The 26,752-nt window shown below is 32.3% G+C and overlaps 6 protein-coding genes across 7 annotated transcripts; 3 read left to right on the top strand and 3 right to left on the bottom strand.

Moving 5' to 3' along the window:
• The first annotated feature begins 204 nt into the window (after nucleotides 1-204).
• LOC113392769 (large ribosomal subunit protein uL1) lies at nucleotides 205-2,372 on the top strand. Its single transcript, XM_026629336.2, has 5 exons — nucleotides 205-357; nucleotides 511-666; nucleotides 1,053-1,208; nucleotides 1,548-1,713; nucleotides 2,174-2,372. Coding segments are annotated over exons 1-5 (651 nt in total). The 5' UTR covers nucleotides 205-355; the 3' UTR covers nucleotides 2,345-2,372.
• Nucleotides 2,373-3,183: 811 nt separating this feature from the next.
• On the top strand, nucleotides 3,184-4,265 carry LOC113392772 (small ribosomal subunit protein uS14m). Its single transcript, XM_026629341.2, has 3 exons — nucleotides 3,184-3,347; nucleotides 3,426-3,649; nucleotides 4,089-4,265. Exons 1-3 carry the CDS (start codon nucleotides 3,282-3,284, stop codon nucleotides 4,189-4,191), a joined length of 393 nt encoding a protein of 130 aa, XP_026485126.1. The 5' UTR covers nucleotides 3,184-3,281; the 3' UTR covers nucleotides 4,192-4,265.
• A 1,734-nt stretch (nucleotides 4,266-5,999) lies between these two features.
• LOC113392773 (large ribosomal subunit protein P1) lies at nucleotides 6,000-7,355 on the bottom strand. The gene is made up of 3 exons (XM_026629342.2): nucleotides 7,168-7,355; nucleotides 6,697-6,946; nucleotides 6,000-6,107 (listed from the first exon to the last, which is right to left on the bottom strand). The coding sequence occupies exons 1-3, from the start codon at nucleotides 7,237-7,239 to the stop codon at nucleotides 6,094-6,096; spliced, it is 336 nt and encodes a 111-aa protein (XP_026485127.1). The 5' UTR covers nucleotides 7,240-7,355; the 3' UTR covers nucleotides 6,000-6,093.
• Nucleotides 7,356-8,776: 1,421 nt separating this feature from the next.
• On the bottom strand, nucleotides 8,777-12,109 carry LOC113392764 (small G protein signaling modulator 3 homolog). The gene has a single exon (XM_026629328.2). It carries the CDS (start codon nucleotides 11,971-11,973, stop codon nucleotides 9,583-9,585), a length of 2,391 nt encoding a protein of 796 aa, XP_026485113.1. The 5' UTR covers nucleotides 11,974-12,109; the 3' UTR covers nucleotides 8,777-9,582.
• Nucleotides 12,110-12,646: 537 nt separating this feature from the next.
• Nucleotides 12,647-23,976, top strand: LOC113392763 (PHD finger protein 20-like). 2 transcript variants are annotated; one of them, XM_064220768.1, is made up of 17 exons: nucleotides 12,647-12,847; nucleotides 13,021-13,253; nucleotides 13,601-14,005; nucleotides 14,345-14,483; nucleotides 15,267-15,511; nucleotides 15,684-16,151; nucleotides 16,227-16,468; nucleotides 16,554-17,090; nucleotides 17,614-17,708; nucleotides 18,021-18,285; nucleotides 19,154-19,259; nucleotides 19,359-20,210; nucleotides 20,781-20,932; nucleotides 21,186-21,397; nucleotides 22,098-22,438; nucleotides 22,941-23,087; nucleotides 23,656-23,976. In XM_064220768.1, exons 2-17 carry the CDS (start codon nucleotides 13,022-13,024, stop codon nucleotides 23,781-23,783), a joined length of 4,566 nt encoding a protein of 1,521 aa, XP_064076838.1. In that variant the 5' UTR covers nucleotides 12,647-12,847; nucleotide 13,021; the 3' UTR covers nucleotides 23,784-23,976. The 2 variants fall into 2 exon arrangements, with proteins under 2 accessions (XP_064076838.1, XP_064076839.1); XM_064220769.1 differs by lacking the exon at nucleotides 13,021-13,253.
• Nucleotides 23,977-24,622: 646 nt separating this feature from the next.
• Nucleotides 24,623-26,391, bottom strand: LOC113392512 (proteasome subunit beta type-6). The gene is made up of 4 exons (XM_026628991.2): nucleotides 26,280-26,391; nucleotides 25,889-26,154; nucleotides 25,377-25,511; nucleotides 24,623-24,942 (listed from the first exon to the last, which is right to left on the bottom strand). The coding sequence occupies exons 2-4, from the start codon at nucleotides 26,148-26,150 to the stop codon at nucleotides 24,665-24,667; spliced, it is 675 nt and encodes a 224-aa protein (XP_026484776.1). The 5' UTR covers nucleotides 26,151-26,154; nucleotides 26,280-26,391; the 3' UTR covers nucleotides 24,623-24,664.
• Nucleotides 26,392-26,752: the final 361 nt, after the last annotated feature.

Here is a 26,752-nt window from a genome sequence, read left to right as displayed (position 1 = left end):
AAATGAAAACTTTAGAAAGATTATAATATTTTAAAAAACAGTTTCACTCCCCAAGCATTTCAATGTCAATGTTCATCTTTAGAAAACGTACACGCGGTTGGTCCCCTTTAAAGTAATTTATCAGTATAAGTTATAATTTTAAGACTGATATTTTGTGTCTATAAATTGAGAGGCTATTTTACATTTTTTAATAAAAAAATGTATAGAAAGATAACAAGGCTGTACGTACTGATACTTTAGTCACTTTGATTAATAATCTGTTTAGTTAGCTTACGTTTGACTTAGAGCTGTCATCACCATTTCATATTTCTCTTTTCGGTTTTGACATCACATCGACGAGGTTGTTGAAGTCAAAATGTACGTAATCTAAGAATTTATTGGTAATCTGAAAAGTTATTCTAAATTATTTTACGTTAATATTTAGTAAATTTGCTGTGTAATTTGAAGGATTAATTATTTATAAATTTCGACAATCAATATATTTGAAAGTTAACCAAAAAATTATTCCAGGTCGAAGGTATCGCGTGATACGCTTTACGAGTGCGTTAATGCCGTGCTGCAATCATCAAAAGATAAGAAGCGTAACTTCTTGGAGACTGTCGAACTCCAAATTGGTCTCAAGAATTATGACCCCCAGAAGGACAAGCGTTTCTCCGGCACCGTCAAGTATGTTTACCTGGAAAGCGCATTTTTGTGAACATGTGTTATTTAATTTATATTGTACACAAGAGTGCGTCTGGACAGGGAGTCAGTGTAAACTGACGGGACTCCACCCAGAGTCTTAAAATAACGGGTAGGTTTGCTTCGGCTTATCGATTTATCATAAACACGTGTGAGGCAGTCGTGGTAAGATTTCTATGGATGTAGTAGTGTCTGAAATGTTTATTTATTTACAAGAAAACCCTGGTAAAATTAGCATTGACTGAAAATGATGAATAATTAAAAAGCATGTATTATCTGATAATTGATGAGTAAACTTAACTGATAAAAATTAGTAGTTAGTTTGTATATTGTTAGAAATTTCAATTAATAAAAAATAATCTTTATTTCAGGCTAAAGTACATTCCCAGGCCTAAGATGCAAGTATGCGTTCTTGGTGACCAGCAACATTGTGACGAAGCCAAAACCCTCACTGTACCTTGCATGGATGCCGAGGCACTTAAAAAGTTAAACAAGAACAAGAAGCTTGTCAAGAAACTAGCCAAGAAGTAAGTATAGATATTAATACTATCATGTGTAGTTTTTAATATTAACAATTATGTGATCATTATTGTTAAAATCGAAGTTTTTACTATTATATCTAAATTGATGTATTAATGAATTTTGCCAAGATAGTCAAAGATTTTGGAAATGTAGATCATCATACTGAAAGACTCATTCGGAATTAATAAAGACACATTTTATTCATTTAGAGCCCATGCATGACATTCAAAGACAGCGATATTCAGATAAATTATTTTTATAATTGTTAACAATGTTCTGTCAAACAAAGAAAACAATGGAAGATGCTATTTAGAACTCCAGTAACAATTTCTTATTTTTTTCAGATATGATGCTTTCCTTGCATCTGAATCACTCATTAAACAGATCCCACGTCTATTGGGTCCTGGTCTGAACAAGGCCGGCAAGTTCCCTGGACTTCTTTCTCATCAGGAGTCAATGACCCAGAAAATCGATGAAGTCAAAGCTACTATTAAGTTCCAAATGAAGAAAGTAAGATATTTTCATTTATGTATTTTAATATATTAAAGTTAATGTAAGTCAATATCAAAATATAACAATTAGTTAAAAACTGTTTAATACATGCAATAGATTGTAAGTTAAGATAAATTGTAAGAGTCCCCCCCCCCCGTACTGTTAAGGATTATGATTATATACAGTAATATTTATATTGATAGGTATCTGCAATTTGCAAATATACATTTAAAAGTATCTTGTATAAACAAAAATTAGAAAATTAAAGTTATTAAAGAAGTTTGTCAAATTAAAGTATATGAAATATGTAGCAACATTTTTACTGTATTTACATAAGGCTGTTCTGATTTTTATTAATTTATTTAGTATAAAACAACAATATTTTATTTTTTGACAATTTATTTTCATCAAATTTATATTTTCAAGTATTATGGTAATGAAGGAGATGAGTCTTAAATTGACTTTGCTTTTATTTCAGGTACTTTGCCTCTCTGTAGCTGTCGGCCATGTAGACATGACACCCGATGAACTAGCACAGAATGTGCATCTTTCAATCAACTTCCTTGTGTCTCTTCTGAAGAAGCACTGGCAGAATGTGCGATCACTTCACATGAAGTCTACAATGGGTCCACCTCAGAGATTGTACTAAATCATAACAATAAATATTGACTACTGAACTTTTAGATTTTAATTAAGACCTTTATATATATTTTTTATATTATATATATATATTTTAATTATTTATATATTAGACAGTGTCACAAAAATTCAAGGTTCCTGGTGAAGTGCTTGAGTTGCTAATTTCTTCCCAATTCAATATGCACAAACTTATCTTAACAGACTGATGCTGGATATCCGAAAATTTCGCTATATTAATTTGTAACTGAAACGAGCTGGTCTGTTTTATTCCATTCCTATAAATTATTAACTTATTTTTAAGATATTCGGTCAAATATTAAAAAATATCTGAATTATTTCAAATATGTCTCTTGTATAGAATAAACTGATTGTACAACCAAAATATTCAATCACAAATAACATATCTTCCATTTAGAAATATACCTATCAAAATAATTAAAAAAAACTAATTCCAGGTATTTATTATCTGGTATTACTTCCAAACAATATTAATAAAATAATAATAATACCCTGTGAGTTCTATTCCTTATATCAATATAATTTTTGATTGCAAAATTATCTTTTGATTTAAAATAATAAAGGTTTTTTTATGACAAAGGAAGGCGGGTGGGTTAAAATACAATCTCGTAGTAAGTGGTCGTCACCATCCATGAAACTTGAAACCTTGGGAAATATACTGGCTCATTCACCCTTCAAACCGGAGCCCAACAAAACTAAGTTTTGGTTATAAAATATAGAATGAGTGTGTGGTTCCAGAACTTAATTTGAGAAAGCAATATTATCGAAAAATTAATGGCTATCGATAGTACGTATATATATGCAATGCAATAATATGCAACACTAATGTTAACTGTCAATTTTGACTTTGACAAAAGTTATGGAATTTCGAAATTTCGCAAAAATAAATTTAAGGTTATACGCGATCATAAATAAATCGGCTACTCAAAATGAATTTAAACATTTCAAGTCTCAGTAAATTTATTTTTAAATCTCAATCAGTCCCTGGATTTGGGGTAAGGATCCCATATACCCAAATACTGAATTATGTTCATAAATAATGATTTATTATTTTACCTGTATTCTCGATTTAGTTTCAGCAAGTAAGAAATAAATGGGCTAATAGTTTGATGATAAGGGACGTTAAAAGAAGACGTATGAGTGCTGAAAACTTTCTGGAAAGAAGTAGAATCAACGCCTTAAGAAAGAATGATGTACTACCTATAGAAATAAGAGAATTAGCAGATAAGGAAATAAACAAATTTGAAATGAATGCTATACCACTTCGGATCAACAACAGATGTGTTATAACTTCCAGGTCTGTAAAAACCAGTATCTTTATATTGTCTTTCAAATGAAATTGAATGCAATTCCGCTATATCAGGATCCCGCATAAATTTCGCGGGGCTTATCTCGATCGTAAATTTTACGTGAAAAATATAAAAATTAACGAAAGTAACGACACAATCTTTGTCAAAAAGTATTAATAAACCACTTAAAATTTACCAAACAACTTGTTAAAATGAAAACCACGAATATGAGGTTTATTAGGTTTTTATTGCTATTGATTTCTGAGGTGTAAATGCAACCTGTTGGATTCTACAAATACTTGGATTGCAATTATTGTGCGGGATGGCATTTCCTACATGTGACCAATGAACAAACAGCTATTTTGCAATGTGTACCTAATGCTTAGAGAAACATTTTATTTAAATTAAAAGGAAAATATAATAAATCTTTAATTTAATATTTTTCAGACCACGTGGTATTGTCAAGGAATGGAGAATGAGTCGTATAGTGTGGAGGCATCTTGCTGATTACAACAAACTTTCTGGAGTTCAGAGAGCTATGTGGGGTTAATCATTTATCTAATATATTAGTTAACATTACTTGTTTTAGGAATAGTTTATAATAAATGCTATATTACTGTATAACTATTTTATTTAAACATATTACGTTTTACAAAGAATACTTAAAAATAAAATTAGAATGTTAAAAATTACTGATGATAGTGTAAATGTATAAAGACTAACTACAAGCTACTAAAGCAAATAGTTGTTTTTATTTTTTTTATATTTTACCAATAAAAAGTACCCTGATTCGTAACAAATTGATGTGTAAAGAATGGCTATGACTTCTTAGTGCATACATGTCTCACAATTAGCTTCGCTAATTAGATATGGTGGCCAATTTTTAAGCCTAAGGCCACAAAGGTTACTTTACGGTCCTGTATTCAGCCTCCCATTCCAGATAAAAAATGTTAATAGATTTTTCCATCGAAATGAGTGTAAATAGTAATTAATCTCCCTATTTCTTGAAAGCATAAAGTTTTGATTTTGCCCCTGAACTTTTTCCAATAACAACATTAATAGCCTGTAAATTTTTCCACTGCTGGGCTAAGGCCTCCTTTCCCTTAGAGAAGGTTTGGACCATATTCCACCACACAGCTCTAATGTGGATTGGCAGAATTTCGTTGAAAATAGACGCATGCAGGTTTCCTCACGATGTTTTCCTTCACCGCCGAGCACGAGATGAATTATAAACACAAAAATACTCACATGATAATTCAGTGTAGCTTGCCTGGGTTTGAACCCGCAATCATCGGTTAAGATACACGCGTTTTAACAACTGGGCCATCTCGGAACTTTTTCGAATTGTGTATAATTTTAAATCCCATTGGAATATGAGAGTGAGGGAACTAAATGCACTTGTTTTAGCACAGTACATCTCCCACAAAAATTGTAAGTCTTATTTGACCACCATGACCAAAATTAATCTGACATTGGAAGCTGTTATAGTTTTTTATTTAGAAATATTTTTAAGTGTTACACTAGCTTAACACTACGATATCGGTGTGCCTCCAAGTTTACTTTATATGAAGATAAAAACCTCAATATATTTTAATATTAGAGAACAGTGTATCCAGCCTTATTTTCTGTACTGCACGCGGTGTAAAATTTCAACATCATTTCGGGTGAAATATTGGAGTCGACGGAATGCGACCACCATAGCGCCGGCCCCGACCGGGGAAACCATTCTTTTACTACTATTCACTTCGGGAATGTAGGGAATCATCTTTCTTTAGTTATGTAATTTTAATTCATATTTTAATTTTAGTTAATAAAAGTATTATGAGTAAATTGCTTTTTTTTGGCATCTACAACAATCCGAACTAAATGTCTATTGTTGATAAAACATACTATTTAAATTACATATAGATCTTTGCTATTGAAAATTATACCTATTACTAGATCAATAGGTGTAAAAGAAAACTTTTTATACTAGAAATTATAATGAGTTTACTGAATATTATAAGAATATCTCAAGAGAAGAAGGATATATTTAATAGTCTTTTCAATATTTTGTATGCCTTCCTAGGTCTTTTCCTTTAAACTTTCTTTTGATCTAATAAGTTACCATTACACTATAAATATATGAATACTGAATGAATGAGTACTCATTTTATCACTGATTTCAAATAGAAACAATTACTTCAAATATATTAAGAGTATTGGTACTTCAGATATAATTTTACTTCTCTAAAATGCAGTCATAAATTGTACAGTAACTAATTTTAATTTTTGTATAATTAAGGCATTAATGTTAATAATTCTTATGTAAATATGTTATTAGTGGGTATAAGATTAACACAATGAAAATTAGCTTTCCTCTTTTTATATACTTTTTTATTAAAGTTTCCTTACAACTAAACAAGCTTCATAAAGCTCACAATGGAATACCAAAGCCTTTATAAAAAGCTTTTTAGTCGAAAAGACCTGAAACAAAGTAAACAATGCCATTAGACAAGATTAATACAAAAAAGTTTATAAATATATTTTAGTATAGTATCTCAGTAAAATATTGTCAATCATTCATTTTCTGAAGCTAATACATTAGATCAAACATCATTGATAATTTTTAATGGCTACTCTCATGGTAGTGTATTAAAAAGAACTAGTGTTTGCCCCATGGTTAGACTTGATCAACCATTATCTATTGAACAACTGAGGAAATCATTGTTTTTTTTGCTGTAAATTTCAACTATATATCTAAAAATAATTTGGTTGACAAATATGAGGCGAAAATGGTATGTATCAGGATAGCATTTGCTTTTTTTTAAATTTATTTATTTAGAAACACATGTAATGTTGCACATAAAGCGACCGAGAACTTGCTTTATAGTCAATGGATTATAGCACTGGCTTAAAAAAAAACGAAAATTGTTACATACCCATAGAAAAAATAAATAAATATATTACTAACTCCTCTGTTCAATTAAGACATTAATTAAGAGAGCAGCCATGGCATAAGTAGTTCAAAAGTAATTTTATTACTATCATTTTACGAATTGAAAACTTCACTTACCGAAGCCCATGTCATCATCAGATTCTTCAGGTTCTTCTTCCTTCTTCTCTTCCTTGGCGGCTTCAGCAGCTGGTGCTGCGGCGGCAGCTGCGGCGGGAACACCACCAGCGGGCGCCGCTCCAACACCAGAGCCAATGTTTGTGATCAAATCACGTACATTGACGCCTTCGAGAGCTTTAGCGAACAAACCAGGCCAGTAAGGCTCAACGTCAACGTTTGCCGCCTTCAAGATGGTGGAGATTTTTTCGCCCTACAAATAAACATGTTTGTTAAAATCCTCAATTCCATAACATAATATTTATCACATAAATATGAGTGTATATGCATTTCAATATCAATTATTAATATAGATTTAATCGTTTTTAAATATATCATTGGGTATTTATTTGGATTGAAACGGATAAATGTGAAACATAACCCCAAAATTTAAATATCGAGGAGAAAAATTATAAACACGGGTTCATTACTTACAGTTACAGCGACATCATCATCAACAAGGATGAGAGCGGAGTAAACACAAGCTAATTCAGCCTTTGATGCCATTTTATTATTTATTTAGTGCAAGTCGCCAAATGGCCTTAGCTCAAGGAGGACAAGCACGATTGACTTCTAGATTTGGAGAGAGAAAGAATTGCTTGTCAAGTCAAGTTGTCAAAATCGTTTATATGACATTTTGTAACTTAGTTGCCTTGAATACAGAACTTTTGGGAGTCTTTTCAAATAAAGTTTTTTTATAAAATGATACATATCTTACATTTAATTATATTTTTGTAAAAAAATTTATAAGCATTCGTACTATTCATTTTATTATACTTTTATTGAAATCTAGAACATATAATTCGGAATAGAATGCAATAAATCTTTCATTAATTATAATAAATCTTTTATACAGATATTTTTAAAAAACACTTCTTTACTACCGTTAGAATTATGTATATTGCTAGGTTAAAACAAACGCAGTTATTCTATTTTATTTTTTGTCATCATGATATTTTACTAGATTTTTTTTCACATTTAACAGCCTGTAAATTCCCCACAGCTGGGCTAAGGCCTCTTCTCCCTTTGGAGGAGAAGGTTTTGGAGGATATTCCACCACGCTGCTCCAATGCGGCTTGGTTTATATAGAAAATGGTTTATATATTTAAGTTAATTCGTATAATTATTTAATACTAATTATAAAATATACACGAAAGTTAATAATTTTTAAACCACTTATAAATAATAAATATAATAATTGTATAATAATATAAGGAGTGAAGTTCTCTATTTCGAGTGACCTTTTTATGACATCGGTAGGTGGACGGGCAAAGGGCCATTTGATAGCAGATGGTCATCACGGCCCATAGACATTAACCATTTCTTACATTACCAATGCTCCACCAACCTTGGAAACTGAGATGTTACATTCCATGTGCCTGCAGTTACACTAAAACAACAAAGTATTGCTAGATGGCAGTATAATTATTATTATAGTCTATAATATATTACGAGTAAGTCAGTAAGTGGACAGTAAGGGTTTCGTACAGCTCGTCTCGTCAGGTATACCGAGACGAGCTGTACGAAACCCTACTACCAAGTTATTTGACATTAAATTGGCAATTCTCCTAATTGATGGGGGTAGATAAGTTTTTTAAGTTGTTTTACTGTGGTGGGAAATAAAAACGAACCATTTGATCGAATAGTTGAAATAGAAAAAAATAGATCTCTCCGCTAACTTTAATTGGCGTTCTTACCAAAGAGTATATAATCACGATCTTAGCGAGTTTTGCGAGCTACTTTATTATGTCCTTCATAGCATCCTGTGCGTGCATCATAAAAATCCACTCTCATAACTTTTTTATAACGCGCTAAAGATCAAAATATCCTTAAATATATTTTTTATGTTAGTGAGATAAAAATATGTATATGTATTTCCGATTCTATGAAAGGAAATGAATTGGCTAAGTGGCATTCAGGCCGCTGTTTGTACAGCGCCGTTTAGTAACGTGGCTAGGCAGTAGGCGTTTCATTGGATGACTAATTTAGCTATTTGCTTGCGACATATATATTATATATACTAAGTATAAATAAATTAAAAACATTTTTTTACAATAAATTATTTTATTCTGAAACAACATTCACAAAAAATCTAAGACTAAAGCAGTCTATACCAAACCCGCCGACACGCCTTAGCGGCTAGGTGTCGGTGGCATTTTTTAAAAGGATCCTGTGACAATTCAGTTACAGATATAATTAACTACCAAAAGTAATTGCATATTTCGTGTCGCTGGCAAGGTTTTCCAACTATAATTAACAATAGTAACGAGATGCCCCCGACCCTCAAGCCGACTACACTCGTCGACGTTTCGTCTGGTTTGGTGTGTAGACACCTTGAAAAAAAAGCTATATTAATGCGTGCAACTGGTAATATTTATATTCTACACATAAGGAATCAAGGACAGAATTTATTATTAGAATTAAATCAATTATTTTCTATATACACTAAACAAAATATTAGATGTCATTATGTCTATAAATAAGATCACTTTATAAATAGTTTATCTAGAAAATATATAAACCAAAACAGCTAAATTATCACATAAGAAGGCAAAGAATTACATGTACATTTTAAAACTATTTGCTCATAAGAATAACAATATTATAGAAAACATCACAAGTACAGAATCTTTGGAATGTTTAGTTCATTTTAATAGTATATGTACAAAGTATAAACAAGACTAATATTTATACAGATGGTGACTTTTATAATTTTTTTAGTGCTTATAAGTACAATTTAACCACATCTATAATGAAATATGAAAATATAATTTTCAGATATACAATTTAGCTTGAATTAGTATTGTTTAAATTTTGTACAAATTTTATAAAATGGACTAGGTTTGGTTTTTACAGGTCCCAAGAAAATAGGTGATGTTTTACCAGCATATCTCTCACACCTTCCTTTAATGGTTGATTTTGTGTATCTTTTTTTAGTGGAAGCTCCCAATCGGGGTTTAAATTAAACCCAAATTGAGATAGAATTCTCAATTCACATTTAATTTGAACCCAACCTGGTGAATTAATAAAAGACCAAGGATGATACCACTTCTGGACAACATCAACACAAGAACATAGAACTTCTAGCCATAAATGTAAAGCTTCTTCATTTAACCCCATACAAATTAGTGTGCGTAATTTAACATCCATTTGTGCATGAGCATTGTCATGTGAGAGATTTATTGCTTGTACACATCTGTATAACAACTCTTCTGGTGTGAGAACCTTACCATCTTCGTCCAAACGATATGTTTTACATAAAACTAAACGACTGTATACAGAATTGAAATCTTTTTCTACTTCTCTAGATGAAGCTTCCTCAATAAACAACCATGGATGACAAGGTCCATCTAAAAAGCTTGGTTTCTTTATGCCATGCAATAATACTCTTTTAAATGCTGGTGCCAAAACTCCTCTTACTAGATGAGCTGCTTTCTCTGTCACAGAATCATCTCCAGCTCTACTATATTTCACACCTTTCTCATCTAATAATTTCACAAATCTTGCAGGAAACCAGCCTCTTAAGCCATTTAATTCTCCAATCCAACAATGTTCATCCCTTGAACTGATAACTTCTATAACATCATTCTTTCTAAACCCCAATTCATCTCCATCTCTCCTTTCAAAATCTAATAGAGCCTTAGCACGTCTTCTTTTACTTCTAGATACATTGACATACCTCTCACGGTCTGCTGCATGACTTTGCATACTGTAGTCAGCAGTGAGTTGAACTTCTGAAGCTAGTTGTGGTTCAAGGGCAAGAAAATGTCGAGCAACTTGTAAAATTGCTTCTCTTAAATCAACCAGAATTTCAGTTTGTTTAACATTTTTTGAAACAGCATCTTCATTATTACTATCATCTCCAAAAAGAATAGTTTGAATAACTGATTTGCTTCTTTTAATTTGGCGACGTTGAAGTTGCTGTTTAGGGAGATTTGGTACTGCATTTGGATTTCCAACCAATGCACCTTGATCAGCCATCAAATAAGCTAAATGTCTTCTACGATGCGTTTCAATTAAAGCTGGGCTTAGTGTTTCACCACAGACTTCATCAATTGTTTTAATTAAGAGGTCTACATCATCAATTTCTCCAGGAATGTCAGATAAAGCATTAAAAATCTGAGCAGAATTCGATATTTCTGTAAATCGGTTTTCCTTGATCTTTAACATAGCTAATGTTGCTTTGAAAAGAACAATCGAGCCATCTAAGAAGAACAAATCCCATACCCTAAGTAGTATTTTCATGTGTACTACATTAGCATACAATGTTAGAAACCAGTGCATAGTTATAAGAGAGAGTTCAATGTCATGGGCATTGAGGACTTGATCAATACCAGGTAAGTAAGTAGATATTAAGCTTCTTAGAACTTTTTGATCAGCCTGTATACCTATTAATGTTGATGAATAATAGGAAGCTGGTAAGAGGTCTTCTACTGTGGTGCACATTATCCAGAATGCCTCTTCTTCTTCCATAAGCAACAAAAGGGAAGCAGCAATCATACCAGTTCCTTGACAATAACCAATGTCAGGGTATAACCAAGCTAATGCTCTGAGGATACGACGAAGTCTTGGTACACCAGTGCTTGTAGGATGTGAAAAACAAACATTATTAGGTAAAATTTGGACTAAGTCTTTCTCAATTTGCTTACTGGTAACCAATCCATCATCACTGGACGCTCTTACTATTTCATGGTAAGTTATCTCTGTTGATGCTCGCTTTTTATTAGCACCACACAGATGCATCCACACTTGTGGACGCAGAGAGTGAGGGACTCCATCCTTAACCATTTTCTGCAATTTATCAGTTTTTTCTAATTTGTTTTCACTCTCTGAGAAATTTATTTCTTTACTATAAAATTCCCACTGTAGACGATGTTGGTCGTCTTCTACGAAAACATTGGCAAGTAATTTGTTGGAGCTTTGTTCGGGACCGTCTTCTTCTTCAACACAGAACCCAAATTCATCGAATCTGTAATCGGGAAGTCCACCTCCGTGACCTTCTGATTCTGGTTGTGCTAATTTTGCCATAATATCTTGAGGTACCATGCTGGGTGTCAAAGCGGAAAATGGTCCACCAGGAGCTGGTAATAATTCATCAGCGACATTCATCCCACGGATAGCATCGATTATGTCTTCGGGGTCGTCATCTGCTAAAGCTGCACTGATTTTGCGTTCATGTTCTTCACGCCCCACATACCCTACATGATCGCGTGAGCTAAATAGAGACTTAGCTAAATCCATTTTTTCTTGTTATAACTAACATTCATTAGACTAGAATAATTCGAGTAATATTTGTATAAATTAAACACAAACACAAAACACTCTCTCTTTAAACGTCAATACCCAATACGTCATCGTGGTTCTGAATCCTCAATAGATTCAGAACATTTCAATTATATAGTTATGTAAATGAAATAATTAATTTACTAGAAAATTAGGAATACATTTTTATATAAAATTTAAATACGTATAAAGGTTTTTTTTAATAATAAATCCTTAATGTCTGCAATAATTTGTAGCATAATACGAATATAATAAAGCTAGTGCTACTGCTGGAATTTATATATTAGTTAGGCAGGTTATACATTAGTTAGTTATAAAAACAAGATGGAAATATTAACAAGTAAATTATGGTAAACTTTTAATTTATTATTAGACACATTAATTAAGTGTGTTTATATCTTAGACTTGTTCACTTTTTTTGTTATAAAGACTTATCGCATTGAATTTTTTTTTTATTATTTGAAAACTACTTTACATTGTTATATTATTTGGGCAAGATAGAGAATATGTTTAAATTTCTGGTATCTCTAATTTAAATATGAATACATAAAGTATTAATAAACCTTGTGTTATGTTTTAATTATCTATGCCATTATTGGCATTTCGTTTTCGATTTAGTTGTCAAGTTAATGTTTGGTATTGTGTTGTGTGAAACTGCAAAAATATTGATTAATAGAATAACTTTATTGTAGATTTACAAAATATTGTACTAGTATCTTAAAGTAAATAAGGTGAATAATATTGCTCTGTTGATTTGCATTGTTGCGAGAAGTTATCAAAAATGAATTTATCAGGAAAGACCAATATATATATTTAGGAGTTTCATATTTAAGTAAGTATTGTTTATGTGAGAATAATATTTGTATTAACTATATATATATATTTACATTATAAATTTAAAACACTAATGATTACAAATAATAATCATAGTACAGTCTTATGTATATATCTTATAGAGTTATCTCAATGCTAGGTAACAGTTTGCTAACAATTTTTGTAAACTAGGATGGCTGTTAAAAAATGTTGTGTAGAAAACTGTAATTCTTCCTCAACGAGAAGAGAAGATATTGGTGTAACATATCACAAGTTCCCAAAAGATAAGATATTGCGTGAAAAATGGGTATTAGTTACACACTATATGCACACAAACACAGCTCACTCTACCTATGTGTGCTCACGACACTTTTGTAAAAGTGATTTTCAAATTTATCAGGACTCGCGCTATGTTCTTAAGTCAGGTATTTACACACTGTAGATGTTTCAATGTTAGATAATTTTTTCTTTTTATCCTTATAGTTATTTTTATTTGACTTTGTTGTGCACTTTATTTTACTTTTTCTACACAATGTTTATTTTTTTGTAGTTAGTCATTCTCTTTGTAGTTTCATTATCTACTCATTATTTATATTGCTTGAGTAGTTATGTCATACCATAATTTTTTGATTGACTACTATTAGAAATTAACAAGTAATAAATAGTGATACTATTTGTCTTTCTTTATGTGTTGGACCTAGTAGATAGTGATTGTCTTGTATTCAACCAATCAAAGCCAGAGAGATAAATACATAGTAAACATTGATTACAGATGCCGTTCCGTCAATATTTTCTTGGACCATGACAGACTTTAAAACAGACAAAAACATGGAAACACCAAGCCCCACCAAAGATGTTGATGAGAAGTTAAACTTATCATCTAGCAGCAAAGAATCTGAAGGTGAAAATGTGGAGGCTATAAAAAAATATATAGAAGATCAAGAAAAAGAAATAAAGGATAGAGAAGGTCAGAAAGACTTTGACAAAGCTCTAGAGAAGATAGAAGCAGCACAAAATGATGATATAATCAATCAAATGGAAGTGATAGAGCAAGGAGATCCTATTGTTATAGCTACTAGTGTTATGGATATGATTTTAAGTGAATCCGAAGCAAAAATTGCAAACAATAAAGACATTAAAACTCTTACAAAACATAGCTTAAGTCCTAAAGAGAAAGGTAAATTATGAAATATATTATAACAACACAAAGTTTAAACTTAACAATATATTTAAAATGCTTCTAATGTAATGATAAAATGTTATATATATATACCTTTCTATATTAATATTATAAAGGCAAAAGTAGCTCTGTCTATCTGTTATGCTTTCACTGCTAAACCACTAAACAAATTTAATAAAATTTTGTAAGAAGTTAGCTTGAGGTTCACCTCGAGGATCTGACAATCAACCTGAAAAACATGTAAAACCATGAGTAACAACTAGTATAATATAATAATGGAATCAGCCATACAAAAATTGTCTTTTTTTAATTTTTTCAAATTGAAAGTTCTTTCAGGTAATAGTAGTATGGCCTTATCAGTGGGCTCGAAGGTTGAGGTGAAGGATTTTGGTGATATCTGGTATGCCGCTGAGATAGTCGAAGTTGATTACGATGAAATGGAAGTATTAGTGCACTATAATACTGTATCTACGAAGTTAGTAAATTTAAGATTTTAAATTAACATGGTTATTTTTATTACTAACAGTATTTAAAATGGGATATTTACCATGTTTTTTATTTTTATTTGGTGAAGCTCGACACGACACGACAGAAGACACGAGAGAAGTCTCGTGAACAAGACATTCGTAGATAATGTCGAAATATCGAGCTCCACCAAATAAAAATAAAAAACATGCTAAATATCCCGTTTTAAATACTGTTAGTAAATTTACTATCATATTACTATTTTTAAACTGTGTCTGAAGATTCCATATTGAATAATATGATGCTTATTTTTATTATTATAAAATTATCCTTTACAATATTTTTTCTTAACAAAACGTGTAAAAGTTGCATTATTGCATTCATGTGTGTTACTTTATTAACAAGATTATTACTATGAGTATTTAAGAAAATAACTTAGAAAGTTTCACTATAGATAGTACACAAGATATATTGGTGATACTAGCTGGTATAAAGTTTAGTACCCTGTCTGGAACACCGATCTAGTTTAATTTTACTTTCAATGAATCCATACTGAATACCACAGATTTATTTTGGATCTCGACCAATGATGTTGTTTCGATTTAAGGTCAAATTAGTTATTTATGTTTTTTCCTGTCTAGACTATAGTGATTGTTTTTAACTAAATATACCTTTTGATTTATTGATTTTGGTTTATTTAATTTTGTTGTTAAATAATAATTTATAGAAGTAGTTGTATATGGTAAATTTCTTTTTTAATTTTAGCATCTCTAATGAGTAACTGTGTTTTCAGGCACGATGAATGGATAAATGTCAGTAGTCCCAGACTAAGGCCAATGACTACCAATACTTCACCAATTCCCTCGATATCTTCAGCTGTCCAAGATCCAACTCCTGCAGATGTTTCTGAAACTTTTAAGGACGAAGTTAAGCAAGAAGACAAAACTAAAATTGAATTTGTAGTGGGAGAAAGATGTTTGGCACGTTGGAGAGATAATCGAAGATTTATCGCTACAATATCTAATGATCTGGGAAATGGTAAAAAATTTGTTTGACAATTAATTGGAAATGTTTCCTTAGATCTATCATAATCCTCAGGAGTACACAACGAAAAGTATAACATCATTTTCTGATAGTGATGTTTTTTGATAGACTGTTATGATATAATTTTTTTTTTCTATTTTTGTTTATTATTTTTTTGCATTAACAGGCCATTACGAGGTTATTTTTGATGACGGTTTTCAATGGAAGTGCAGTACATCAAGGTTGTATAAATTGAAGTCTACTTCAGGAAGAGCAGGAAGTTCTGAGTGTCTTACTATTGACACGTCGGTGTCCTCAACAGCTTCAACTCCATCTCCAACTCTAGCTGGTGCTGGACCCACTGTTGCATCTTCTCCAAGTGCTCACGCAACATTTCCTATTTTCCATACCCACCTGTTTGATCCCACCCGTGATTATTTAGGTTCAAAAAGTGAACGACGCGAAATGAAAAGGAAATTAAATATTAAAGAAATTTTCAATATTGGTCAGAAGAAACAAAGGAAAAAAACAAAAATACCTGAAGAGAAAGTTGATACTAAGATTGTAAGTGAAAAGAAACCTAAAGTTTTAAAAAGTACAATTAAACCTAAACCTATAGAAGAACTTAAACTTGACGTCAAGATGGATATACCAGGTAAGAGTTAGCCTCTTTGATTATAATTACTATTACACATTAGAAATATACTTACCTAAGTAATTTTATCTGTAGATGCAGTAGCTTCCATCATAGGGACTGTTGCTAAGGAAGATGTTAGTGAACCAATAATCACTGATGAGAAAACTGAGACTGTTACAACACAATCACCTGAAACGAAACCTGAAGATGTCAAAGAAGAGCAGGAAATTAAAGTTAATAAAGATGAACCAGTTGATATCGGTACAGTAGGTAGTAACTCAGATCTTGTAGTACCTAGAGATTTAGGATTGGAGTCAAATGAATATGTTGAACCGGTAAGTAGCTTAAAGTATTAAATTCTATACAATTATAATACATTAAAGTAATCATATAAAATTTATGGAAAATTATTAAATTTAGGTCATAGATGAAGAAGTAAAATTGGAAAAATTCGAAAAACCAGATGACAGTAAACAAGAGGTTATCGAGAAAATGAAAGTCGTTATAAACAAACTCGAAGATGGTTTGCATCAAATGGAAAAGGTCGATTCGCCCAAACCAGTAGTAAAATTAGAACCCGTCATAGAAATGAAGCCCGTAAACGAAGTTGATACAAAAGCGGATATGGACAAAGAGAAGTCTAAGAAACTATCTAAAATAAAGAAAAATAAGAAATTGAGATTGTTACAGGAGAAGAAGGTTAAGAAGCAGGTAGAGAAGGTGAAAAGCGAGCTGGAAGAGATGAAACGGCAAGTCGAGGAAATGAGGAAACAAATGTTATTGAAGACTGAGGAATTAGCAACACCAACCAGGCCCCTTGAAATGCCGGAAAGCTTCTTGTTGCCGGGCGAATGGTGTTGTAAGTGGATAAATGGTCAGCCAGCCGGTACCGTCAGTGAAATTGAAGCCGAGGTTAAGGATGCCAGCAAAGTGCCGTTACCACGTAGGAGTGTGCAGGTAATAAGCAGATTATGCATTACATAACATTTTAACTTGATAGTATATTGTTTTGATACATACAATAAGTTATTAGTACGATTATTTATATTAAGTTTTAAGATTGTTTTAGTTTCTATGTGAGATATCTCCTTTTATGTTTTTATAATTTAAATTACGTAACCTAAAATATAGTCTTGTTGCTTATGGTTTATTTCTAAGTTTACAATTAAGTTATGTAATCTGTAGAGTTTCACGTTAATGTTACCTACTTTCGAGTTTCAGCTTAACTAATTTAAATACGATTGGTCTGTATCCGTTTTAGGTGGTTTGACCTTATTTAGCGTTTCAGTAATGGGCGGTAGTTAATATATTATGTTGTTTGTTTTTCTTAATTTAAAGTATAGTTTTATAAAAACACTACATTGTTTTTTAAATGCAAATATTTCCATGTAAAAAAGTATGTTTTATTAAATGTATACATATCAAATCTTTACATAAGGGCAGATTTATATTTATATTAGAATTTGTTTTATCTTTTCAGGTTGAAGATAAAAGATTACCTCCGGGCTGGACGAAGCACATGGTGCGACGAAGTCTGGGACAATCGGCTGGCAAATGGGATGTGGTTTTAGTTGGGTATGTTTTTTAATTAACTCAATGTTATTACTTGTGGTTCATACTTAGATGAGTGACTTAAAATTTGCGTTAATGATATATATAATTATTTCATGTATTATTGCTTAGAGAGCAATCTCTTCAAAACAATCATGACATGAGATTGAAATTTTATACTAATATTTTAAATGTGAAAAAATAGTTTGTGTTGTTAAGGCACTGGCATTTAATTCAAGGGATTGAAGACTAATAATATTATTCCAAGAGGTCTTTGCCTTACAGTGGAAGAAACTAGACATAATAATAGTTTTAAAGTATTTTTTTGTTTTTCAGACCTGATAATCGTCGATTCCACACTAAAACAGACATGCGGGCCTTTTTAGAGCACACATCGGATGAATCGCTGAAACCTTACGAATTTGCATTGTTAGATTTCGGTGTACATCTCAAGTTGTCGAGACGTATGGGGTGGGTCAGTAACACCGACGAAGGGCTGATGCCAGCGACTGGTGTTAATTCGTTGTCACCGTTGCTTAAGAAAAAAAAGATAAGCCATAAAAGAAAGGAAAAGAAAGAGAGGAAGCGGAAAAAGCAAAAGGTATGAAATATTTTTTAGTCTTTATGTGATATGGCTCGGCCATTGCGTCGTCTGAATTGGTCACCATCGTCCACCAATCTTGGCGCCGCAAGAAATGTTACCTATTCTTTAAATCCACCAATCTTGGGCACTAAGACGTAATGTCCATTGTGCTCGTAGTTTCATTGGCTTACTCATCTTTTAAACCAAATCACAATAATACATAAGTAATTGCTGATTTTTGGTAGAATATCTACCAGGTTAAGTAATCATAGAATATATTATATACAATTAAAACTGACTTTAAAGTTTGAATGAACACTTCAAACTAAAACTATACAAAGTCTGGAGTCAGAGATAGATTTTTTAAAGTTATACAGAATCCAACGCTAATACGTCACATGAGATTTAATCATAACCAAAAAGGTCAGGCGTATCTTTTAGATAAAGCCGAGATGGCCCAGTGGTTAGAACGCGTGCATCTTAACCGATGATTTCGGGTTCAAACCCAGGCAGGCACCACTGAATCTACATGTGCTTAATTTGTTTATAATTCATCTCGTGCTCGGCGGTGAAGGAAAACATCGTGAGGAAACCTGCATGTGTCTAATTTCAACGAAATTCTGCCACATGTGTATTCCACCAACCCGCATTGGAGCAGCGTGGTGGAATATGCTCCATACCTTCTCCTCAACGGGAGAGGAGGCCTTAGCCCAGCAGTGGGAAATTAACAGGCTGATTATGTATGTTATGTTTATGTATGTATCTTTTAGATAAAATATGTATAATATTCATTTAAGAGTTTAGAATCTCCATGTTTATGTTGATTAAAAAGAAAATATTTACTGAAATGCATAATAATAACGCCATGAAATAAATTACTTAACAGATTTTTTCGGTCGATGCACCCAGTACCAGTAGTCAAGCATTACTGGATTTATCAGAAGCAGCAACGGATGTTTCCTTCGAGAATCCCCCTCTAGAAGATGGTTATGGTGAGCACTTGACGTGTTAGACTAAATTCGAAATTGTTTATTATTCCAATTGGTATATTGAATTCTAACCTAACCTTAAATCTATTCCTTATCTCACAGTATACGTTGGATCGTTGAAAGTCCAGATTATAGACAACTTGCTACGCTGCCCGGCCGAAAATTGTTTTAAGAACTTCAGAAATAATACGCTATTGCAAATGCATATAAAGCATTATCACAGGGAACTGAGGAAAATGTTAGGAGCAACACCCAAAGTGCTAGATTTAGCTAGAGAAAGGACAAAACCAACTGATATAGAAATACCTAAACCACGACACGAACCAGAATCAAAGATCATCAAAGTCAAATTACCGAGACTACCAAGGCGCATTGAAGAGGCAAAAGTAGAAATCAAACCTAAAAAAGAGGAGACGCTGGCTGAACTTCATATCGATATACCAGTAGCAGCTCCGACTAAAACAAATTCACCAGTACCAAGATCTCAGGATTCACCAAAGCTCCGTCAGGCACTGGCAAATAAACCAGTGAAAAGACCGAAAGTGTTGCTTCCTGTTCGGAGACCAGATCCTGAACCGGATATAGAAAAGGAAACCGAAGTACCAAATCTAGATTACGATGAAGCTGTTATTGATACTGAATTTGAAAGGCCAGTGGAATGTTTGGATTTTGAATCAGAAATATCTACACATACAGTTACGAAGCCGTTTGATGATGATATACGAAAGAAGTTGGACAACAAACGCAAATGTTTTTCAACAGTATCTAGAAGACCGATGAGTGAAGAAGACGAATGGTACGGGGTCAATTCTGATATGGAGACCAGGTCGAGCTTTCCGGGTTCCGGGACGCCGGATTCCAAAACCATGGACAAAACAATAACTCAGCAAGCGGTATCGTCAGAGTCTAACAATGAAGATCAGAAAGAAACCAACATGTACATGTACACGGAAAGTGAGTAGGGTTTTATTATTCGTTTACAGAATTCAAAGTGAAGCTTTAGTATTTTTATGTGGATGCTCCATTTTTGACTGGTGATTTGGTCGTTCGGCCACAAAAGCAAGTTTGGCAGAAAAACTCTCAAAGACAACTATGCATATTTCCCATTTTTTTTTATTTTTTTTTTTAAGTATTAAAATGAAAGGAAATGTTATAATTATCAGTATGGAGCCAAGCGATGATAAAATCTTGTGATTTGTCTAAAAGTGTAAATCAAATTCGCTAAATGTAAACGGGACTTTTTTTAATATTTATAATTCGTATATTTCAAATTATAACACAGAGACGACAAATCTCTTTGCGATTGGTAGGGTTGTTTCTCGATACCATCTGCTAAGTATATTTTAAGAATACTTTAAAGTACCAACCAGTTTTAACCTTAATAAGAAAAAATCCTTTAGTAAGTCTTTTTCGACAACATCAGGTTTAGATGGGATTACTCTATTCTAGTATACCGGAAACTATATATTAATGACAATGTTAATAAGGATTGACTTAACAAATTACAATTTAATCAATTTTCAGGTGGGGAAAGAATAAAGATTGAGCATATGAAACGCGAAGAAATAATTAATTGTCACTGCGGCTTCCGTGAAGAGGACGGCCTGATGGTGCAGTGCGAGCTGTGTCTCTGCTGGCAACATGCCCTCTGCCACAACATACAGAAGGAATCCGAGGTACTATTCATTCATATTCAATTACCACGATGCAGTTGTAATGAGTTTCCTTTCCTTCACATGTGCGAAGGTTAAAGAAAATGTCGTGAGGAAATCTCCATATGTCGGGTCTAACTTTCACTTGTTTAGCATTCACAGCTGGATTCAAACAGGAGAAGAGGGAAAGGGCTTTTGTCCTCCAATACATTTTTTTTTTAATGAAAAGAATTAAAATTATTGCGTTACACTAATATTCAAAAAATATTGTGCGCAGGTCCCTGAAAAGTACACATGTAGTATTTGCCTTAACCCAAGGCGCGGTCGGCGTTCCAAAAGATTCCTCCACGACCAGGATCGCTTATACGAAGGACTGCTCCCAGGGGCAAAGCCCTGCGAATCTCTTCGTAGATCGCACGAGCTATCTGGAAACTTATTGCGGATCCAGGATGCCTTGCATGCTCTAAGAGTCAAGTACTATGTTGCTACGTAAGTATTATTATATTAAATGTAAATGTTAAGACATTATTTAATGTAAATTTACATTCAATGAATGAGTGTTCTTCAAGAAACCGGTCCCTACCCAGGAAAAAGGTTCAAAAACTGTGTATTATTTAATTTTCATCGTAGCTCGAATTAGTAAATTTATGTTTCATCCCCAATCGCAATATGCTCCAAAAAATCTCGAAGATCGAAAATTGTTTAGATGCGTTAATATAATGAGACGTGCCTCCCTGCAACTATCTTGCACTGATTTTAAATTATGCCAATATTAATATATTTAACAATCTTTAAAACGGTGACATCTAATACTCCAGCTAAGGCGGGTTTTTTTTGGGCGAATATTCTATAATATGTGATATGAATTATATACTTTGATTCGTTATGATTTACAAGCATCCCCTTTTGCGGTCCTTTAAAGTCGAAAGATGAAACCTTTAGTTAATTACTTATTTTTCGTTCTGGCCAAATATTCTTGCTTCCGATTTGTCTGGCGTTTGCTAACCTATTTATCCGAGTATTAAATTGAATTGGAGACAATAAATATCATTCAAAAAAGATTCCCTAAAAAAAATGTACATGTCATGGGAACAGTCTCGTAATAAAATCTTGGCTATGCCGATGGATAATATACTCCCAAAATGACCAAATCGGCAATTGTGTTAAATTTTTTTTGCATTATTTTCAGTAAAAAAGATCATCCTAAGTTATATCTGTGGGCTAAAGATTGGGAGAATACCGAAGTAACCTTCACTCAAGAGAGACTCAACTCGGACTACACAGACCTCAACATCATGTTAAATAATATAGGCAAGGAGAACTTACCAGTGAAACCGGAAGAAGTTAAAGATGGACATTTGGACATGAGGACGCCGATTATCGAAGACCCTGATCAAGATAGATTTATTCAGAATACATCAAATTCATTGCTGAATTTGACGACGACTTTATCTAGTCCGAGCGGTGGACCTTCTCTGGATTTGCCGATAACTACATCGGAATTAGAAAGACTGGCAAAATCTGTCCAAGGTATAAATTTTATAATATTACTGTACTCTGGTAATGAAAATAAAAAGATGTAGGTACACTAAAATAAATAGAGAATATACCAAAGGCATGGTCAATATGTCTGTGGAGATACAAGAATAATTAAAAAATATATTATTGTACCTTAAATACTATATATGATTTGTTAGTATGTATTATGGCCAAACTAACATAGAAGTTGCATTTTGATTTGATGAAAATTTATATTAAGCAAGATATAAGGTATTTAAATTAAACACCATTTAATATTGTTACGTTATTTTCTTTGGACAAAATACCGCCTATTTTTATTTGTACATCTCTATCTCTGTTAGTAAAAGTTAATCTACGTGCGACATCGAACCCACTTTAGTGAACTAAAATTTCAACATTGACATGTAAAATTAATTTAAAGTCATATAAATAAGGGTTGCTACTTTTCAATCGAACCGATTTGTTCATTGCACATATTAATATATTATATAACGTATTTATTGTCCATTAGAACAAGAAGTGCCAAGAAACGTAATAGTACCCCAGCCAGAAGCTGCGATAGAAAACAGTGCGTGTCGCGAGCGGTTACTGCGTCACGTGCAGCGCTGCCAGGCGCTGATTGATGCGAGACTCGACTCCTTTGAAGCGCAGGTTGCTGGTATGTATTAATGAAGAATCATATATTCGCCCGCAGCAATGCAAAAATGGCAATTTATTTTCATTTGTAATATAGATTTTCGACCAATCGGCGAGCGAGATGCATTCCATTCTACGCCAGTTCACAATTTACCCGCTTCCCATCGATAGATTACAATATAGCGAAAAATAATGCGTTAAATTGCAATCATATTTCACAGTTCACAATATTTCGACAGATTACAATCTGTCTCTTCAGATTGTAAACTGTTTTTGTAATCTTACGGTGTCATGTATATCACATAGTCTTTGATTAGTAGATTTCGAGAGTTTAAATCTTGGTTTGGGTCAGTAGAACCTTTCTAAGATTTTCTGCCACGGAATTCTAAGTAACTGCTTAAAGTTCTGGAGTTGTCAATGTTTACATTCCCTTGAAAGCATATTAAGTCGTTAATCTTGCCTTCAACTCCTTCTATTCGCTTTTGATTTCCGTCCCATCTGATTATTAGAGTATTAGGCGTCGTGGGCCAATCAGTTAAGTGGTGGTAAGTTATGTAAAACATTAACACCAAATCGTTTATTTTTCACAGAGCTGGAGTCTCAAGATCCATCATTTGAAGACGATGAAACAGCCGATTACTTCCCTCGAACTAAACAGACCATACAAATGCTTATGCGTGACCTCGACACAATGGAAGAACTTGGTATTATTACTTAAAGTTAATCCTGCATATATCAAATGTCTAGTCTTTTTCTGTAGCAAGTTCTATGAAATGTTTTGTTTATAAAATTGAAATTAATAGCAATATGTGCATGGAGTATGATAGTGAGGGAAGATCTTGTTATTTAACACTTCACAATAAATATTACTGAATATTAAAAATAACACATGTTATGAATTATAACGAGTATTTCCTTTTTTATTTTTGTGTTTTATACCCAATAATATTCCTATCATACATTTAAATATATAGCAATATATTTATTTATTTATTATAACTATTATTATAAAATTTCAGTATAAAACTAGTATGGCATATAGTAAATTTGTTAAGGTAAAAAAATATACATATCTCGAGAAAATGAGGTTGAAATTAATTTTGTTATTGTTCTTTATTTTCCTTTCATTCATTACCGTCGTATTAAGATAGAAGGTATCAATAGTGATGAATAATTATTGAGTCACCGATATTCAACAATATATGATAAATAAAACAGTTCCCAAATGTGATCCTAGTGGAACACCTAATATAAACAAAAGTAATTTAAAAAATGCGACTTGTAACTTTCTTCTGGAATTATATTCAATACATCATAATAGAATGCATCCAATTATTAGTGAATATTCAATTAATGAGAAATTTGAAGTTTTTTTCATTCACTTCAGAGTTTAAATTTTAAATTAAATTAAGTTGAATAAAATAACAAAGTATAATAAAACTATTGATGAGATTAAAAATATAAATAATTGTTTTAATGGAATTAATTTTTATCTGTTTTTAACTTTTTTGAATAAATACATTTTGAATGGTAGCATTGAAAATGAAAACACATGACTGTTTATGCAAATTTTATAAGACCTTAAATTTTAAAATACATTCATCCTTCATAAAATTTGGGTAACTGGTCACCGAGGATAACGGATCTCTCTACTCCAGCCTCGGATATAACACCGAGTCTTACAACACCTCCGGAAGATCCATCACGAAGCATGGCCAATGTTAGGGTATTGGTGACAAACTTCTTAGCTTCCTCCTTGGTCATTTTAGGTTTGAAGTTTGCATCAACATAACCATAGACATAAGATGAACCAGATCCTCCAATAGAAACAGCTTGTCTCTGAACCATACCACCGATCGGTACTGAATAGATTTGTCCTAAAAATAATAAGAAATTTATAACAAAACACCCGACAAAAGTGATAAGTTAAACTGTACGAAATATGGGTAGCACTGTGGGTCAGAGTAAGACAATCTGACTATTGTTGCTGTAAGCCTAAGAGAAAGGGTAGCCTGACCGACTGGCTCTGTAACTCGTTACGTAATGAAGCAGTTTACCCTCCCATAAGAATTTATCACTTCAAAAAAATACTAATGGACATTAGGCATATAAAATATATGTAGTCTTAAAATAAGCAAAAAGTTTTATGAATTGAATTTATTCAATTAAAATAAGTCATTTATGCCAATTGCTGTGCATCAAATTTAAAGGTTCAACTTGTGAGAAACACTAATTTACTAAGAAGTTCAATTTTAACTTCAAAAGTATTGAAGTATATTTAATGTGTAGCTGCAGGTTGTAATCATATTACCCCCTCTCTTCTTATCCCAACCAGCCACAAGGATTCCAGCAACAAGAGAGTCACGATAATTATAGCACAATTCTCTGAAAATTGCCGCTGCAGTCTGCACTAATGGCTGCTCTCCTAATTCCATCTTGTGGAAATCTAGAATAAAAGATATATTAAAGCAGCTGTTATAAATATGACAGCAGTAACATGATCACATACAAAAACATTATTTTGTAATCCAGATAGGAAACAATTAATAGTAATCTTGGTCATGATACATAAGTAACATTCAAGTAACATTCATTATTGGGTTATCTTTAAATTATATTAAAATATTAAGAAAAATAGACATAAATTTGTGTTCGATTTTTCTGATGTTAGCTTATTCCACCATACTACTCAACTGAGGAGTAATATAGATATCAGTGATTATTAATACTATATATAATATATTAACAACTTTTTTAATAAGTTATTGAAGTACTCTGGAGTTTGACACTGAAATGGTTCTTAATATTTTCTTAAATACTTACTCAAATGATAAGTGACAATGTCAGCAATGGCCTGAGTATCAGCGGCAGATCCAGAACGGCAGCAGTAGATATGATCAGTGATTTTAGTAAGTTTATCAGTTACTCTATTGGCAATGTACGCGCCGGTAGTTGTTCTAGAGTCAGCGCCGATCACTACACCACCATCGAATTCACAGGCCATTATAGACGTTCCTGTGCTGTGAGGAGCGTTCATCCAACTCATGTTGGGGTCCGAGTATGTATCAACAACTGATGCTGCCATTTTTCTGTAATTTGTAAAAAGTTGCAAAATTATTTCTTTGTGGAAATTATAAAACTAGTTTAACTATATCTTATTAATAGCCATATTATTGGCAATTTACATATCGTTTTATATATAGCAGTTACTTACTAATATATTGTATTACTTGCAAATAAATTAAGAATTAACAATTTCTGAAAGTCACGATTCGGTTGCGGTAAACGCTATTATTAATTGTCAATGTCTGTTAGTGGAACGTCAATGTCAATTGTTAGTTTTAAAAATATAGATTTTAAAAGCTTACCTTACTCAATAAATAGGTTATTACAAAGGAAAATATATACTTAAAATTTAATTTATCTAAAGATAAAAAAATTGAAAATGATCTATACCTAAACAGATTTAATATAACAGAAAATCATCATTTTTTCCTTTCATTTATTTATTGGTAACTATTTAATATTTTACTCCACATTCTAATAGATGGCGTTGTAAATATTATATTACATTGCAATGAAAAAAATATGTAAAGTAACAATTTATGAAATGCATAAAAACGCTATGTTGCATAATTCTCTTAATTTTATAATGGATTGTCTATATGAAAATGTGAACACTTTCAC

The sequence above is a fragment of the Vanessa tameamea genome, chromosome 5 (assembly GCF_037043105.1).
Source record: "Vanessa tameamea isolate UH-Manoa-2023 chromosome 5, ilVanTame1 primary haplotype, whole genome shotgun sequence".
Classification (NCBI taxonomy): Eukaryota; Metazoa; Arthropoda; class Insecta; order Lepidoptera; family Nymphalidae; genus Vanessa; species Vanessa tameamea.
Note: the sequence above shows the minus strand (reverse complement) of the source record. Positions and strands in the feature narration are given on the sequence as shown.

Bases quoted from the DNA above. Each gene is read 5' to 3' on its own strand.
- LOC113392772 (XM_026629341.2), top strand. From the start codon at position 3,282: ATGAATTTAAACATTTCAAGTCTCAGTAAATTTATTTTTAAATCTCAA. The intron at 3,348-3,425 runs GTAAGGATCCCA...TTCTCGATTTAG, and splicing joins AATCAGTCCCTGGATTTGGG to TTTCAGCAAGTAAGAAATAA. The intron at 3,650-4,088 runs GTCTGTAAAAAC...AATATTTTTCAG, and splicing joins AGATGTGTTATAACTTCCAG to ACCACGTGGTATTGTCAAGG.
- LOC113392763 (XM_064220768.1), top strand. From the start codon at position 13,022: ATGGCTGTTAAAAAATGTTGTGTAGAAAACTGTAATTCTTCCTCAACG. The intron at 17,709-18,020 runs GTATGTTTTTTA...TTTGTTTTTCAG, and splicing joins TGGGATGTGGTTTTAGTTGG to ACCTGATAATCGTCGATTCC. The intron at 19,260-19,358 runs GTGAGCACTTGA...CTTATCTCACAG, and splicing joins CCCTCTAGAAGATGGTTATG to TATACGTTGGATCGTTGAAA.
- LOC113392764 (XM_026629328.2), bottom strand. From the start codon at position 11,973: ATGGATTTAGCTAAGTCTCTATTTAGCTCACGCGATCATGTAGGGTAT.
- LOC113392773 (XM_026629342.2), bottom strand. From the start codon at position 7,239: ATGGCATCAAAGGCTGAATTAGCTTGTGTTTACTCCGCTCTCATCCTT. The intron at 6,947-7,167 runs GTAAGTAATGAA...GTTTATTTGTAG, and splicing joins ATGATGATGTCGCTGTAACT to GGCGAAAAAATCTCCACCAT.
- LOC113392512 (XM_026628991.2), bottom strand. From the start codon at position 26,150: ATGGCAGCATCAGTTGTTGATACATACTCGGACCCCAACATGAGTTGG. The intron at 25,512-25,888 runs GTAAGTATTTAA...CTTTTATTCTAG, and splicing joins CATTGTCACTTATCATTTGA to ATTTCCACAAGATGGAATTA. The intron at 24,943-25,376 runs GTAATATGATTA...TATTATTTTTAG, and splicing joins TTGGGATAAGAAGAGAGGGG to GACAAATCTATTCAGTACCG.
- LOC113392769 (XM_026629336.2), top strand. The intron at 667-1,052 runs GTATGTTTACCT...TCTTTATTTCAG, and splicing joins CGTTTCTCCGGCACCGTCAA to GCTAAAGTACATTCCCAGGC. The intron at 1,209-1,547 runs GTAAGTATAGAT...TATTTTTTTCAG, and splicing joins GTCAAGAAACTAGCCAAGAA to ATATGATGCTTTCCTTGCAT.